General features: G+C 53.0%; 6 protein-coding genes across 6 annotated transcripts; 2 read left to right on the top strand and 4 right to left on the bottom strand.

Annotated features, from left to right (window-relative positions):
* Nucleotides 1-811: 811 nt before the first annotated feature.
* On the bottom strand, nucleotides 812-2,258 carry F5144DRAFT_574421 (zinc finger protein-domain-containing protein). The gene has a single exon (XM_066789022.1). It carries the CDS (start codon nucleotides 1,995-1,997, stop codon nucleotides 906-908), a length of 1,092 nt encoding a protein of 363 aa, XP_066643678.1. The 5' UTR covers nucleotides 1,998-2,258; the 3' UTR covers nucleotides 812-905.
* Nucleotides 2,259-4,221: 1,963 nt separating this feature from the next.
* Nucleotides 4,222-7,274, top strand: F5144DRAFT_650701 (multidrug resistance protein; the record flags this gene model as incomplete). Its single annotated transcript, XM_066793008.1, has 6 exons — nucleotides 4,222-4,360; nucleotides 4,963-5,636; nucleotides 5,712-5,792; nucleotides 6,105-6,416; nucleotides 6,476-6,538; nucleotides 6,609-7,274. The coding sequence occupies 6 exons, from the start codon at nucleotides 4,222-4,224 to the stop codon at nucleotides 6,858-6,860; spliced, it is 1,521 nt and encodes a 506-aa protein (XP_066643677.1). The 3' UTR covers nucleotides 6,861-7,274.
* Nucleotides 6,795-7,421, bottom strand: F5144DRAFT_574412 (uncharacterized protein). The gene is made up of 3 exons (XM_066789021.1): nucleotides 7,295-7,421; nucleotides 7,190-7,246; nucleotides 6,795-7,141 (listed from the first exon to the last, which is right to left on the bottom strand). Exons 1-3 carry the CDS (start codon nucleotides 7,408-7,410, stop codon nucleotides 7,045-7,047), a joined length of 270 nt encoding a protein of 89 aa, XP_066643676.1. The 5' UTR covers nucleotides 7,411-7,421; the 3' UTR covers nucleotides 6,795-7,044.
* F5144DRAFT_574405 (Fructosamine kinase-domain-containing protein) lies at nucleotides 7,224-8,618 on the bottom strand. Its single transcript, XM_066789020.1, has 3 exons — nucleotides 8,262-8,618; nucleotides 7,295-8,164; nucleotides 7,224-7,246 (listed from the first exon to the last, which is right to left on the bottom strand). The coding sequence occupies exons 1-2, from the start codon at nucleotides 8,350-8,352 to the stop codon at nucleotides 7,437-7,439; spliced, it is 819 nt and encodes a 272-aa protein (XP_066643675.1). The 5' UTR covers nucleotides 8,353-8,618; the 3' UTR covers nucleotides 7,224-7,246; nucleotides 7,295-7,436.
* Nucleotides 8,619-8,653: 35 nt separating this feature from the next.
* Nucleotides 8,654-14,944, top strand: F5144DRAFT_513009 (uncharacterized protein). The gene is made up of 7 exons (XM_066786572.1): nucleotides 8,654-8,816; nucleotides 8,888-9,349; nucleotides 9,411-9,461; nucleotides 9,547-9,862; nucleotides 9,927-10,061; nucleotides 10,130-12,095; nucleotides 13,109-14,944. Exons 1-7 carry the CDS (start codon nucleotides 8,802-8,804, stop codon nucleotides 14,934-14,936), a joined length of 4,773 nt encoding a protein of 1,590 aa, XP_066643674.1. The 5' UTR covers nucleotides 8,654-8,801; the 3' UTR covers nucleotides 14,937-14,944.
* A 212-nt stretch (nucleotides 14,945-15,156) lies between these two features.
* F5144DRAFT_488547 (uncharacterized protein) lies at nucleotides 15,157-15,963 on the bottom strand (the record flags this gene model as incomplete). Its single annotated transcript, XM_066785668.1, has 3 exons — nucleotides 15,157-15,545; nucleotides 15,626-15,733; nucleotides 15,789-15,963. 3 exons carry the CDS (start codon nucleotides 15,961-15,963, stop codon nucleotides 15,157-15,159), a joined length of 672 nt encoding a protein of 223 aa, XP_066643673.1.
* Between the last annotated feature and the right edge of the window lie 591 nt (nucleotides 15,964-16,554).

Genomic DNA, 16,554 nt, shown 5'->3' with positions numbered 1-16,554 from the left:
TCGGCCTGCTCTCCGAAAGCCTCCTTGATCCAGTTGGTGTTCATCGAGTGCCAATCTCTCGCGCCTGCGTTCTGGAATGTGACGATTGTATCGCCGCTGGGGAGCCTTCGGGCCGCAACTGCTCCCTTCTTGATAGACACCCGGTTGATGGCCTGGATGGTTTCTTGCGGGGTGCGTTTGGCGAGATCGGCCGGCATTCCTCTGCCTCTGACTAGAATCTCCTTGTTTATGCGGGTCGGCACTATCTTTGTCGGCGTGTTAGGCTGCGGCTGAGAGGGGGCAGCTCCATGAGCGGCCACTGCGGCCCAGGATCCTCTGTCCTGGGCTCCGGTTCCGTTGACGGCTGCCTTCATTTCCTCGGCCACCACCTTGCGGAGGTTGGCAAGCGAGATGTTTCCAGTCTGTGACTGAGACGCGTTGTGCACCTTCCGGACGGCTGCTAGCAGGTCCTGTCCCATGCCTCTGGCTGTCCCTTTCTTCTCGGGGTCTGCTAGTCCCACCAGCTCGTCAACCATCTTCTTGATAACCTCTATGTCGGAGGGTGGGGGTGAGAGGGGCGGGGTGGGGGGCAAGTGTCGGGACTGCTCTAGCCCACTTCTTCCCCTTTGGACTGGGGCAGTAGGGCCGGCCATCCCGCCTCCACTCAGGGGTTCAGGGGGGCGTGGTCGTCTGGGTAACTGTGGGTGGGTCGGGTAGCTCGTGGGTCCGTGCGTGGGCGATAGAGATTTCCAGGGCCACTGCGTGTCCCGGATCGCCCTTCTTTCCACGCCTACTGCGGCCGCGCTGCGGATTGCGCGTCGGTGCACGTGGTGTGGCTAGATAGGGCTTTGCGAGAGCTTTCGATCAACGCAAGCTTTGGGACTTTTGGGGCCGAAATTCAAGGACGTTCCTCAGATATTATTAAACTATAGATTTAAGAACCCAAAATTATTCAGATACTTTAAATTCCAATGGAACCCCTTTCGAATAAACCCTATAGTTTCGACAACTCTGGCAATGAATTGCTCGGGGAGCTGCCGAGTAGCAGGTTCAGCTTCAGCCATCACCTTCCGACTTGTATCAAGAAACCGGTCTTTAAATACTTCCCAAAGCGCTGTATCCTTCTCGCACTTGGCGTCCGGGTTGGGGTAGAAGGGGTCGTTTCGCCAAAAACGCTCTGCCGCAATTCGAATACCGTTAACGGACATGGGGAGCTTCTTACAGCAGTCAAAATCGAGAATCCACAAAGCATGAGGGCCGAGCACACCGGGGGTGAAGGCGCAAGTTCCCAGGCGGCAGGGTTCAGCACAGACCACAGTGCGGGGCCGTGCGAGAACAAACTCGACATCGCAGGCATCGATCTTGGCGACCCAGAGCAAAAACGCCAGGGCATCTGCCATGGCGCTGGCGTATTCGTGTGTAGGGAGGCCCAGCGCTTCCATTTGGTCGATATGGAGTGGATAATTGCGAAGGCTGATGGACTTGAACATGCTTCGCCGTTCGCCGGTTCCCACACCCACCCTGCGGCGGCCAAGATATGGGCGGATCAAGCAGTGTTCGTTCCTCTTATCGTTGATGATGGAATCCCTCAGGTCATCGCGGCCATTCCAGAACTTCTCCACCATCAGCCTTCGAATATCGCGAGGCAAGGGTAGAATGCGTTCGCTGATCAGGGCCTGACAGGCGACAGATTCGGGGGGTAGCCGAGGGAGAATCTCGTTCCAACTGGGTGTTCCTGGCTGAAGGAATTGGATTTGGCGCGGTATGTAGAAATGGAAGCCAGTTAAAAATTCAGGCTTGGAAGCGATTGGAGCCAAGATATCCTTGTGGATTTGCGCTTCGTTTTCGATAGATCGGTCTGGCAGACCGTCTGCTCGCTTCAGAACGAGCGCTGATTCGCATCTGTCGATGTCCGGAAACCTTGACGCGTCAGCCCACACACTACCGCACGAACCGTACCCAATCCGCTCGAGCGGAGCGTCGGATTGAGCGATGCTAATTTCCTTGAGCGAATCCATAGCGGCCGGGGGTCGTAAATCGTTGGTAATTTTGCGGGTTGTAGGTTTTGAAGACTTTGTGGCATTCTGATTTTTGAGAGGTTGTGAAATAGGTCGCTTTCAGCACGCACGGACATTTTGTGAGTCACCAATTTGGTGGCGAGATCTGGTTGCCTGGGTGCCTGGCATACTGTGTAGGCACTTGTGACGAACCTACTTCAGGATCCTATCCTGTTAGGGTTCAGCTTCGTTGAAGGTAATCTCTCGAGGATGCTTAGGTTCGGTGCAGCCAAAAGGTGCACAACAATAGACTTGTCTCAACAGTAGGCTTGCGAGCTTGTAGCGAACTGTAGTTGTGATTGCTAACTGGAGAACTCCCAGAGCTCTCCAGAACGAGTGACTATATACTTGTCTATCTACCGTTGCTCATGATGCTCACGGGTCTTGGCCCTGAGCACTCTGAGCACCGCGGTCCTTGCCCATTCATTGGTTACGTGTTTCCCCTTAATGATTGGCTCGGGGTATTGCCAGCGTACCCCGCCGGCCGACTGCATGCGGCCGTATCCGTGACAGTGGTCGTCTTGGTGTGTACGGCTGTGTGGTATACCGCTTCTAATTTTTGTGGGTGGGTACCTCGGCGGTTGGAATCTATAAACAATGGTTTAAACGCCCGTACCACACTGACTGTAATTGAAGTTATTTATATTGCTATATCGATTGATCTTGACTTTCTTATTATTATTTTTTTTATTTTTAACTAGAAAATAGTCGGCCTATATCTATACCTCTAAACTCTATCCTTAGGTGGTTAAGAGTATGAAGAGAAGAAGAGATAGCACTGTACTAATGAACGAAGGAGGAAGGAGGATAGTCCGTGCTTGGAGTAGGGCAGGCCTTTTTCGCTCTAAAGATTCAAGGAACCGTTCAGACATACTCGTTCCTCGTACGTTCCTTGTCACGGATTAGGACCCGTACGGTCTTGGCTTGCAGGACGCGGGACGTCCCGTCCAATCATTCAGGGAAACATAGGACCAATCATAGCACCAGAAGGGAGTGCTCCCGGCGCTCCCTTCAGGGCCCGGGAGCACGGGGAGCATCTACACTCCCAACGCTCCCAATGCTCCCCGGGAGCAGGAGCACTGGGATCAACAGCTCAGATAGCAGTATATATATTATTCATACTCCGCTATGCCCTAGGGCGTGCCGGACCCTCTGCTATTTAGTGTACAGGAAAACCGTGCCCTCCCGGGCCGGGTGAAAAACCCCTACCAACAATCAAGGAACGATGCGTTCTGGTGAGTCTACGTATACAAAGAGAGGAGGCCTCCTGGCCTCCGAACGGGGGCGCTTCAGGCCGCCGTTTCCAGCTCGAGCCTCCTGGCCAAGCTGTACATCGGCAGCCTCCCCGAGTCCATCAGCCAGTCGAGGATCCTCCTCGCCAGCCGTGCAGTCGTGGGATTGATACCGTGTAGAACTGAGTAAAAGTCCCGTCGTGTCCGAATTCCAGTTCTCTCCCATCTTCGAGTCAACGGTGGGGCCAAACACCACACTACCAGGTGTTCGGCAGTCTCTCGTCCCTCGCCACACTCGCAGGCAGGCGTCAGAACCTCCGGGACTTCCCGTGTAAACAAGTAGTCCCGTAAGCCTATTGCTCCCGTCCGGATTTGAATGAGCAGTGAGCTTTTCGTCTTGCTGAGACCGTCATGCCTCCTTAGGGTTTCGTTCCGGAATAGCGTCTCCCGCTGATGGTCAAAGTCGTCCGCCGGCCTGGTGATTGCGCTGCCGTCCCGTTCCTTTAACCACCTCGCTCTCCAGGCCTCTTCTACTGCCTTGTCCGTGTCTATGGTTCCCCCCGTCCAGCGCATGATCGTGCCCGCGGCTCTCTCTACCGCCGTGGGCCCTTGAGGCCTCAAGGTTCGCGGTCGGCCCCTGTTGCCCCTCCTCGAGCTGAGTCTCTGCTGTATCTTGCGGCAGGCGGTAAGGATAACGCTCCCCGCCGTCTTTTTGCCGCCTTGGCCGTCGTCCAGATCGGGTTGTTGGAGTCGGTTTTCGAAATCTGCAAGCCGTTTGTTTAGGTATAAGTCCAACGGTGGTACCCACGTCTCTGTCTCGAGGTTACGGATGGGGGTAGACTTAAAGGCTCCCGCCACAATCCTCAGGCTCTTGTTCTGGGCCTTCCCGAGGGCCTTGGTGATGCCTTTCTTCACCGGTTCGCCTCCCACATCCGTGGGAATGTGGAACGACGATGCGCCATAGGCCAGCGCTGACCGGATGCACTTTGTGTACACCTCTCGCGCTTTGGCTAGCCCCAGTCCCCACGTCGATGCCGCTAGCCTCGACAGGGCATAGCTCTGGGTCCTCAGCTTCTTCTCCACCGCCGCAAGGTGGGCTTTCCAGTTGAGCTTCCGGTCCAGCCAGACTCCCAGGAACCTGGCAGACTCCTTCGGTCTGACGGGGCTGGTGCCTCCCCCTGGGTTAGTGAGTTCCAGCTGGTTTGTCCACTGCCGTCGTCCTTTGTTGAAATGGATCAGTTCGCTCTTTTCCGGGGATACGAATGGATATACCCGTCACCCTCCCACGTGTGCAAGCTTTTTATTAACATATTCTCGTAGATCTAACTCTGTGGTATTCAATCTCCGCGATTGATGATGCGGATAATACGCGTTGAGATATTGATGGATACCTGTGTAAGGTATTCAAGATGATGTTGATCGATTGGGCAGCCTTCTGTTGCTGTTCGCCAACATGCAGGTCGCCTTGACCCCTGTCTGCCCTGGCAATTTGACTTCACCCCTCTTCTGTTGGACGAGGTCAAAAAATTGGATGGAATCTGCGCGCGAATTCAAAACTCGATTCTGATTAGGGGCACGGGAAATAGCATCGTGCTCCCAGAGAACCTGCACAGGAGCGATTATGTCCAAGCCCACGCCCTCGCCCGAGCTCGACACAATTACATCCCTCAGTTCGCCGAGACCGGAAAGTCAAGTTCAGATCTCCACTCCCCCAGGCCCTTATAGCGTCTTCTCTCGCACTGAAAAGCGCATGATGATGGCCTTGGACGGCTTCGCCATGCTGTTCTCGCCACTCACAGCCAACATTTATTTCCCAGCCATGAGCCAACTGGAAACCGACCTCGACGCGTCACCTCAGCTCATCAATCTAACAATCACGTCATATCTCGTCTTCCAAGCCGTGGCGCCCGCCTTATTTGGCGACTTAGCCGACGCCCTAGGGCGGCGACCCGCGTTCCTAGCCATGTTTGCCGTCTACTCCGTCGCGAACCTCGGCCTCGCTCTGCAGCGCAGCTTCCCGGCGTTATTGGCTCTCCGTATGGTGCAAAGCCTCGGCGCTTCGGCCACCGTCGCCGTTTCTTACGGGCTGGTGGCGGACATCGTGACCGCCGCCGAGAGGGGGGGTGTCATCGGCGTTACCATGATAGCCACCAACTTGGGCCCGGCTCTTGCCCCGCTCATCGGGGGCGCCATACTCGGTGGCTCGGGGAGTTGGCAGTGGATATTTTGGTTTTTGCTGTTGTGTGGCGCGCTTGAGCTGCTACTGCTGCTTTTCCTTCTCCCGGAGACCGCACGTGGCATCGTCGGCAACGGAAGCCTCCGTCCCCCTGCCTGGCGACGCCCCTTGTTGTCCGTACTCGTACCGAGTGTTCCAATTCCGAAAAGCGCCGAGAAATTATCACCGTCATCAGAAGGACACATGGACCTCGCAAAACCTGAACAGCGAGGCCGTATTCCCAATCCTCTGCGTTCGATCCGCGTGATCTTTTACAAGGACTCCTTCCTGGTTTTGCTCATCAGCGGAGTGTTTTACATGATATTGTTGGAAAGTCATGGCACCGGAAACGGTCATGACACCCGGAAACGGACAGGTACCGGAAACGGATTCATGGCATCTGGCACCACAAAGATCCGGATAACCACGGGTTAACTTAAGGAGACAAAGGAGAGATTTAGGATAAAGCCACCTGCTCTCAAGAGCTCTGAGAGGAGAAAAAGATAGAACAAGAGATCAATTAATCACTTCTGAATGGCTTATGAGCACCTCAAATTATTGTTGTAAGCTCTCATCATATGTGCAATAACTTTGAAATCGTGGCTGTTGGTCTTCCAACAGATATACTACTGCCTCCAAGCTTCCATCGCACTGACACTCCGCAAGCAGTATCCGCATTTTAGTGATACTATCATCGGAGCATGCTACCTTTCTATCGGTTGCGGCGTTGTTGTTGGCGGCTGTCTGAACGGGCGCCTTTTGAATCGAAACTACGCCGTCATAGCAGCAGAAGTTGGTCACTCGGCAACAGACAAAGATTCTGATCTGGACACCTTTCCCATTGAGAGGGCCCGACTTCACTCTATGAGATATCTTCAACTCTTGCACTTGGGGCCTCTCATGGGGTACGGATGGATGATGCAAAAAGGCGTCGTAAGTTTCGACGAATGGGGCGAAGTGAAGGGATATGTCACTGCTAACCAAGATAATAGCATGTTAGCGCACCGTTAATCTTTCACTTTGTTCTTGGATTTCTGGAGACTTGCATTGTCCAGGTGTGCCCCCCATATGACCTTCACACCAAGTATCCCATCAAGATCAAACAGCTGATCGTTCATTCCGCAGACCTGCAACACCTTGCTTGTAGACATTTTCCAAGACAAACCGAGCGTCGCCGCGGCCTCCGGAAACATCGTCCGCTGCGGCTTGTTGGCTGCGGGCATCGCCGTAATGGAACCACTGATGGAGCGCATGGGCCTTGGGTGGTACTTTACGTTGTTATCGCTTCTCGGGGCCGCGGCTGGGATAGCTAGTTGCGAGGTGCTCAAGAGGAAAGGCATGAACTGGAGGAGGGATCGAAGAAATGGTGCTTTTTGAGAGCATGGGGAGGAAACGTCGCAAGATAAATTAGGTACTTAGATAGGTACCTAAGGTAAGGTACCCAGGTAGGTAAGGTACGCTACGAGGTTATATACCATTAACTTTAATACTTGCAAAGATCAACAATCCTCTCGGTCATATGAAAGATGAAAGTCGTGTCGAATCCCCGTTTCCTCACATCTCAGGTGGCAACAACTGACGCCTCCAACTTTGAAGCCAGGTACCCCTCGTATCCTTCTCCATGCTTGGCTACGAGCCGTCTCATTTCCTCTTTAGCGCTAAGAATCAATTAAAACAGCAGGTGGCTTTCTCGGTTGACGACTCACAGTTCCCTCATTCTTTTGTTTGCTGGCCAGCAGATGGAGGTTGACAAATCGTTGCGCCTGTCAATGTTAGCCCAGTGCCCGCCAAAAGTCAGGGTGTCGGCATACATGGCGTAAAGAGCATGGCGATCATCCTGGTCCTCCATTGGCTCGGTGACGGGCGCAAGTTTGAAGTATTCCTGGACATGCGCCTTATTAATGCGATATCGCGAAGCTCTCCACATCCCGAAATCGTCTACCATGAGTTAGATCATGCCATAAGCGGTAGTAGGGGTGGAAGGGGAGGCTGGCATTCATTGTGGCCATAGAAACAGCACGGGTCGTACAAGATAGGAGCCTTGGTATCATTGTGAATGGACACATTGCCGTGCCAGAGGTCGCCATGAACCAGGACCGGTTCGATGCGCCTCCCCTCGGTCTCCATTGGGCGAATAAGGCGAGGAATGACTTTGGTCAGAATGTCCTCGCTCAGACGCTGCAGCTCCTCATCAGGGCCATGGATGGCAAGCTCGCCGTTCATGGTGCCTCTCATGGCGCGAGTGAAGAATTCTTCCCATGTGTCACACCATGTATTGTCAGAACCATGCTTGCCACTGAACGTCGTAACGTCGAATCCGAATTTCCCACTCGGGGATGGTTCCTGATGAATTTTGAGCACGACGGAAATGAGATCCATGATGCCGGGCAGCTCATCGGTCATGGCACTGAATTGGGCAAGGAAGAAGGCTCGGCTTGGATCATTGGCGCACAAACCATACGCAACGGGTGTTGGGACATTGTCGGGGATAGCCGCTGCCAACTTCCGGATGCCTTCGAACTCGCCACGGGCAATGTCTAGGGCTCCCGATGCCGTGTAGACCTTTAGGAAATACGATTTCTCCTGACCATCCGCGGAAATGGTGTCAAGCTTGCTGCTGATAGCCCAGGAGCTGGCGCCGCAAGTGGATGACCATTTGATTGTCACGCCATTGGGAAGAGCTGTTGCACAATGTTGTCAGGCCTTACTCACTGCGATATGACACTGCCCTCTCCCGGTTGATTTGAAGATTTAATGTTAAGGGGCCTGTTAACCAACCTTGTAGCACATTGGCGTCGGCCTCGGTCCCTTCGTACTTCTCGGTATCTGGGATGGTCGGCACCACAAACTCGGGATCAATCCAAACCATGGTCGCTTGTTAGCCTCAAAGGTAAGGTAAAATACCTATTGAGGTCGTTACTTAACTGAAGGGAAGCTGGGACTGTGGTGAGCTAACAATACATCTAAAAACAAACGCCGAAGGAGAGCTCCTGGCTTTCAGGCGGTCTCCGCCCTGAACCCCCTGATTTCTCGTCCCCTCAGTTGTGCCGTGGCAGCCCCGACGGTGCTGACGAAAATGTCACCTCAGGGAAATCTTTATGCAGTTGGTTCATGGTGCATTTCGCTTCCTGCAAGCCACATCACAACGGCCCCCGCTCCCTCCCCCCTCCCCTCCCCCCTGCCGGCCGCTCCAAGAATAATGAGGGGCGACATGCACCAAAAAACAGCTCATGTTTCCAACATCTATTCCCGAAGTTTTCGCGTCCACGGTCCCCGCGGCCAACCGTAGGATCTTGGACGGGATCGATTTAGGTCAAAATGGCGTTCCCTCGAGTAAGTCTTTTGGTCCCGTTAATCACACAGTGTCTGTAAGGGTCCCTGTAGAACTGACTCCTGGTGCCCAGCACCCCAGCGATCCTGAGCCACCCATCCGGAGGGACACAAACAACTCCTCGGATCCGTTGCGCCTGACCCGTGTATCCAATTCTTCGGTCATCAGGGAGGGGTTGAAGAAAACCTTTACATTCACCAGGAAAAAGGCAATAGTAACCGAGCCGGCTGACACCTGGGGTGCACTGGGGTTGCAGATATTGCACTCGCCGCCGAATCCTCTGATCGACTTTATTTTCGTCCATGGCCTAAGAGGGGGCTCAATAAAAACATGGTGTAAATCTGAGGACCTCCGGCTGTTCTGGCCGCAAGCTTGGTTGCCTCGCGATGCCCTCCTCCAAAATGCCCGCATCCATTCCTTCGGATACAACAGCGATTGGCTGGATAGCAAGGAGTCCTCACTGGATCTTCACGATTTTGGCCGGTCTTTACTGGGCGAAATGTCAACGTCGCCCGCTCTTAGGACAGGAAAACAAGTACTGAAGGCCTCCTCTGTGTGTTTCTTGTAAGTGAGCGGGGTTGACGGAGTATTTACAGACCCCTATACTCCTTATCGGGCATTCTATGGGAGGGCTGGTCATGAAAAAGGTAGGTACCTAGGTACCTAACGTTCCACCACCCCGAGTAAAGCTGGATACGTCCGTGGTGCAGGGCTGACTGGGACGCACGCAAGGCCTACCTTCTCGCGAAACAAGATAAGCGGGCGAGCGATTTAGCAGAGAGGATCGAGTGCATGTTTTTCCTAGGGACTCCCCATCGTGGGAGTGATTATGCGAGGCTGCTCAATAATGTTTTGAGAGCAAGCACCATCCTCAGTTCAAAACAATACATTGCGGATATAGCCCGGAATTCCGGCGCCATAACCGCAATCAACGATGAGTTTCGGTTCTTCGCCGACGATTTGCACATTTGGTCCTTTTACGAGACCGTCAAGAGCAGAATAGGCACTAGCTCCGGCATCATTGTGGGCAGAGACTCGGCAGTCATTGGTGAGAAGATTAGCCCGGGACAATAGGTTTGCTTGTTTGGCGACTAAAACACATTTTGTCCTAGGGCACAAGAACGAGATTGTCAATCCCTTGAACGCAGACCACAGGGACATTTGCAAGTTCGACAGTATCTCTCATCCAAACTACATCTTTGTGCGAAATTCTTTGGTCAAAGCAGTCGAGGACGTGCTCGGGGATGGTGAGGCCCCTCCTCGCGGCGATGGCCCCGATCATGCTCCTTAACGATGCGGCTAACACTTTCACAAGCGCTCAGTAAACGAGCAGACGAAACAACCCATCAGATCAGCGTCCTCGAGACTTTTCTACACATTACTCACACTGCGGACGATGACCTTGATGTAATCGAGTCGGCAAAGTCGGATGGTACTTGTCGTTGGGTGACAGACCTTGAGTCTTTCAAGGTCTGGCAAGATCCGGATGATGATCTGGTTTCATTCCACTGGCTTGCCGGCCAGGCTGGGGCTGGGAAGTCGGTAATCACGACACATATCATACGACACCTTCAGGGTCTTGGGGTCGACACTTGCTTCTATTTCTTCCGACATGGCCAAAAGGCGCAACAGACAATCAGCAGCCTTCTCCGTTCCTTGGCTTTTCAGATGGCTGTCACCCACCCAGAAGTTCGAGAGGTCCTCTTTTCTCTGCATGGTTCTGGCTTGCGTTTCGACAAGGACGACGAAAGGGCAATCTGGAGAAAGCTGTTCGTCAACAGCATTTTGCAAATCCCTCTCCCGACAACACAATACTGGGTCATCGATGGGTTAGATGAGTGCGTTGATGTGGAAAAGCTGTTCCTTCTTCTACAAAACTTCGACTGCGGCTTCTGCGTCAGGGTATTCTTCAGTTCAAGACCACTCCCAGACTTGGAAAAGCAGGTGGCTCGCCTTCGAAACCCCGTCTACCAGCATCACCTATCTCCGGAAGAGACTGAAGCGGACATCCGGAGATTCGTGGAGAACAATTCCGAGGATCTTCCAGTAGACCCTGAAGACAGACCTGCGCTGGCCGAGAAACTGGTGCAAATGTCGGGTGGGACCTTCTTGTGGGCTGGATTAGCCCTCGAGGGGCTGCGGAGAGTCTTTGGCGACGATGAGATTGACGAAGTCCTTGATGAAATGCCGATAGGAATGACTCCGCTCTACGACCGCATCCTTGAGTCCATGGCGTTAAATCACCGACACATCAAATTGACGAAAGCCATCCTCAACTGGGCTGTCTGCAGTACCCGCCCTCTTAGCACAACGGAACTTCAAGTCATATTGACTTACGAGATAAATTCCAAAATTCGCAATGTGGAAATGGCGGTCCACGAGGTGTGCGGGCAGCTATTACAGATCAACAACGGTAAAATGCGGATGATACATGGAACCGCTCGCGAATATTTGCTCCGTGAAGACTCACATTCAATATTTGCCGTGAACCGAGAGGCAACAAACGAGCATTTGGCCATGATATGCCTGAGCTATCTCACTGGCGATGAGATGCGCCCTCCTAGGCACCCTGCGCTCGTCTCGAAAGCTGTATCGAGGTCCCCGTTCTTGGATTACGCCTGCACCTCCTTTTCAGAGCATCTCGTAGCATCATCTTCTACTTCGGATGAACTATTTCAGCTCGTGGACAAGTTCATGCGTGAAAATATCTTATCCTGGGTTGAGTACATCTTGAGAGAGAAACAGAACCTTTACTATCTCACCAGAACGTCGAAGAATTTACGATGGTATCTCAATCGACGTATCAAACATGCCCCGCCACTGGGAGAGCACTTCAGAAATATCGACGGCTGGCAGACTGATCTGCTGCGAATCACGTTGAAATTTGGGAACAACATCCTGCAGGAGCCGGCATCGGTTTATTTTATCCTACCACCACTCTGCCCCCCGGATTCAAGGATACACAAGCAGTTCGGCACAGCCACCAAAGCATTGCGTCTTACCGGTCTCAGCAATACTTCTTGGGATGACTGTGTTTGCTACATAGACCATCGACGGTCGAGAGCACTCTCGTTATCAAGTGGCGACTCGTTCTTTGCTCTTGGCATGAAGTCCGGTTCGATCAAACTCTACGAACAGTCCACTTGCCGGGAAATCACATCTTTCAATCACGGGGAACCGGTGAAAATCTTGCGATTCAACAGCGACTCAAGTCTTCTGGCGTCTGCGGGGTATCGAACACTCAGCCTGTGGTCCGTCAGCGGTGGCTCCGGGGAGCTTCTGTGGGCCGTCCCCCATGGGAACCCGTTGTCAAGCATCTCGTTTACCGAGGGGGATGAATATTTAGGGAAGGGCTCCCAAGCACCCACGAAATACTATCAAGCACCCAGCTATACCTAATCGGGATAATCGTTTTTCTTTTACCAGTGACGGGCCGTCAGCTCGCGTAACGTATGTAATTCACGTAAAACAGGGCTAACAGCGCCAAAAGTTCCGAGATTCCCCCAATGGCACAGCAAAATCATCATGTCAATGGACGTTGTTCCAACAATATTGTTTACATGGGAAGGATACTCTTGAGGGACCTCAATCCTCTATAGTACTGTCTTCTTCCTCGCCTTCGTCGTCTTCCTCAAGAGCTGCAGCATCCTCACGAGCCAGCCGAGCATCAGCCTCTCCGTCAGCAAGCAACGCATCATGTGTATCCTCGACCTCGGGATCAACAGAATCGAGGGCATCAATGATGCGCTGATACGCTCGCGGCGGTGCCGTTCCAGGCTCGTATAGATCTTCTTCAACTTCCTGCAGCCGCAGTAACCCCAGCTTTGTAGTTGTGACTGCAGGAGTTGATGTGGCTGCCTCCGTCTCTGATGTAACTGCTACCACAATGCAGTCAGCTTCCTGAGTTTGCCGCTGAGCTTGTAGCTGCGGCTGTTGTTTGCGAGGGCGGCCGCGTGGCTTGCCCGCCGATGCTCCCTTCATTATGGGAGGAGCAGTTGACGGGGGAACAGCCGTAGCTGGTTCATTCTCGAGCTCATATTCGAACGCCGAAGGCAGCCGCTTGGTACCAGTGATTCCCTCACCCTTCTTCTTCGAAGCAGGGACCGAGGCGATGGCCCCAGCAGGGCGGCCTTTACCCTTGACCTTGACGGGCTCAACGGGAATATTTGGCACGACGTTGACTATCTGCTGCTCCTCTCCGTCGGTCACAGGCCGGTAATTTTGGTATTGGTGATTCACTCGGACGTATGGAAAAAACGATTATCCCGATTAGGTATAGCTGGGTGCTTGATAGTATTTCGTGGGTGCTTGGGAGTCCTTCCCAATATTTAGTGGCTGCCAACAAGCACAGCGACATCATCACGCTCCGTGTGGACGATGGGGCAAAAGCATTGCACGATGAACATGGTGAGGGACATACATCGAATCCAAATCTCAACAAAGGGTCATGGCAGGTGGTGCTGAGCGCGGATATCTGCCCGAATGTGGAATTGCTCGCGGTCGCGTACCGTGGCCGACCTCCGCAAATTTGGAGCATACTGAGCGATGTCATGATCGACACCTGTCAGATGGCACGAGACACGCCAGGGGTGCCAATCATGTCAGTCTCCAAGGTCCTCTTCAACCCGAATCCGGCCATCGAACTCCTAGCAGTCGCATACCAAGATGGAGAGCTTGCCATCTTTGATCCTTGGAGCGGCTATGAGATAAAATCACTATCCGCTGACTCTCTAACACTCGCATCGTCTCCTGATGGGCGGATGCTTGCGAGTGGCGATGCCCACGGCGTCGTCAAACTCCCAGAGTTTGACACCCTCACTCTGCTCTACTGCATCAAGTCCACCGAATACGAGGTCAGGTCTTTGGCATTCAGTGGGGATGGATTCCGCTTGTACGACATCAGGGACACCAAAACCAAAGTTTGGGAGCCTTCCTGTTTAATTCGAAAGGCCATCCACGAAGAGTCCAGCATCTGCGAGCCCATAGCTCTACCTGCGCCTGTAGTAGGCCGCAACCAGGACGCTATTGACATCACGCGAATTTCCGCGCCCCCGGCCGCTGGATGTATCTTTGTCGGGAAAGAAGACGGCTCCGTCGCAGCCTACGACTGGGAGACAGGAAATATGATTTCCGTGCTCTACTCACACCGTCGAGGCTTGTTTGTGAGCAGCATCGCGTGGAATCACACCATGATTGCAACATCAGATTTATCCAACAAGATTGAGGTTCACATTTTTAAGGAGTCGACTCAAGGCGTCTGGTCTTCTGACGGAAAACAACTGGAAAGAAAGATGGATCACGTAATTCGGGGAATGCAATTGCATCCGAAGAAATCCTGGTTGTTGGTCTTCCAGGCCCAATCTTCAGTGATGATCGATGCAAATACAGGGGACGAGTATCCTCTACCGATCAATATCCATGATGACTACCGAGCCTGGCAATGGCTATGCCGGGAAACCAACTCCAATCTCCTTCTTGGCGCGCGGTCTCACGAGGTTGACGTTTATGCGTTTGAGACAGTTGCTTCCGCTGAGGCCTGTCATAGAGGTGTCTGGGTTCCAACCAACAGCGAGAAACCTCTAGAGCAATTGATCGAGCGCCTCGTGGTTGACAGTAACAGCAAGTACATTGCGGTCAAACTTCAGGTCCCAAGTTTGAACTCACACCTCCCCATACTCTTGGTGTACCAAACCACCAACCTACGCCAAGATGAGGGAAAAGTCACAACCGGCGGCCCAATTCTGGCTATTCCAGGTCTCGATATGGAGACCTTTTTAGGGTTTTACGGAGACCTCGTCGTCTACTTGGATCATCAACTTTGGGTACAGTCAGTCGACCTCACAAAAATTAGGGTCACGGAGGACACCGGGCTCTCCATGGTTCGCCATGAGCGCTACCTCTTTATCCCCCAAGAGTATATCGGTGGCAACAACGGTGTGGAGGGTGTCGTCACAGACATTGGGTCTCTCATCTTCCCCAAAGAAGGGGAATTAGCAGCAGTGACGAATGTGTTTGCATGGCCATTCAACGGGGAACCCTCCGAGGGACGAGGACTCCCTCAAATAACCAGGAAACCCTGGCGGCCAAAAGAACCTGCCAGTAGCGAGAGATTCAACAGTTAGGACCTGGAAACGAAAAGAATTGAGGTGATGTCCTGTCCGGCTGAGTGCTACCCGCACTGGCTGTTCCAACCTTGTTCCTAGTTCGAGGTTTGGTATACACAAAAGCAGTATGTAAAATGGCATGCATCTATTGAGCAACCCAAAAACAGAAGTCAAAATATTGCCGCTCGTCCTCGCCCCTGAAACCAAAGAAATAAATATTTCACGAGTTCCAAGGGTGTCATATCCACCACTCGTCGTCCGCCCGGTTTTCATCCAGGTATGCCAACACTTGATTATAATCCCGGCACACATGTTTCGCATCCCACCCATCACTCCCCGTGAACCCCGGAGGAAACGTGGTCTGCTGGCCCTCTAGAGTCACATCGCCGCAGCACATGATGCTCTGTCGCAAATAGTCGAAGCAGTGGCTGATATGCCAGGCGCCCTTTTCTGGCAGCTTGTCGAGGTCGTTCGAGGTGTAAGCCGCCACTATCCCGACGATCGAGTGCAGGCAGTGGAGCTGGTGCGTCACCGAGGTGGTGAAGGTTGAGTCGGGGTATAGCTCCAGGGGGGTGGGAAGGTTGTTGTACGGCCCCGTGCTGTTGATTTGGACGTAGCCTAGCCCTCCTGCGTCGAGCCTTCGTCAGTGGATGATACAAACTTGTGAACCAGTGCCACGAGATGGGCGTGAGCGGAACTGGACTTACTCGGCACGATGCTCAGCCACCTCGAGCGGACTGCGTCTGTAAAGAACTCGGACCCGTTCTCGGGCACAAACATTGGATCTGGTGCAAATGATTTAATCTGCTGAGGCACTGCAATTGTCAGCAACAAATAGGGTCCTGCAAACTTGGTCGGCTCAACCCTTACTCTTCGGAGCAAACCCGGTAATATCACCCCCAACCTCAAACCAGAATGGTTTCTGCCAGTCGCGGTCTAGTAACAAGCCCAGGATCACGAACAGCAATACTGTATCCACGAGCGACCGCAACGACATCACAGTCGACCAGATTTGCCTCCTCCGTAAGGCTCTCCTCGCCGCCATGGCAGGATCTCTCGCCGTAATGTCGCTCCATGCTCTCTCTTCGTCTTCAAACGCAAATAAGTCATCCTTGTCAGTGATCCCGTCAATGTTGTTCCTTTTCTCTGCGTCTCCATTTGTTTGGAGCTTGTGGTATCGGGGTGAAGGGAGACGCATGATGGGGGACTTGAAGGTTAGGGGTGGACAGTGCTGGAAATCCAACGGGGCAGGCTGGTTGAAGAACAGTTCAAACACAAAATAATCAGGGAATAAATGATCAAATTCTCGGAAGCCGCTTTAACATCAGCGGTTTCATTCGAGACCCCATACATTTGGTGTTTCACAAGCACGTACGGCATCGCGTATCACAATCCCTGTGTAAATCGCTGCTGAACAGGGGACCGACCTACCTTGGTACCTAGGTACCTTACTTTTACCAGCAGTTTAACGTTAGCGCTTTGTATTCGCAGCCTCAGCATTTAGCCGCCTGCGCTCGACCTGTTGGCATATGAGCAGCCATGATAGCCCTTTACATCCCACCCCACCGATTAAAAGCTCTCGCATCTGGTTGTTCTTGGACCCCTAGGAGATGCCGCTGGCGGTCCTCGGTAAGCG

Source organism: Chaetomium tenue, assembly GCF_020726465.1.
Source record: "Chaetomium tenue strain MPI-SDFR-AT-0079 chromosome Unknown F5144scaffold_4, whole genome shotgun sequence".
Taxonomy (NCBI): Eukaryota; Fungi; Ascomycota; class Sordariomycetes; order Sordariales; family Chaetomiaceae; genus Chaetomium; species Chaetomium tenue.
This window is presented reverse-complemented; position numbering and strand designations above follow the sequence as displayed.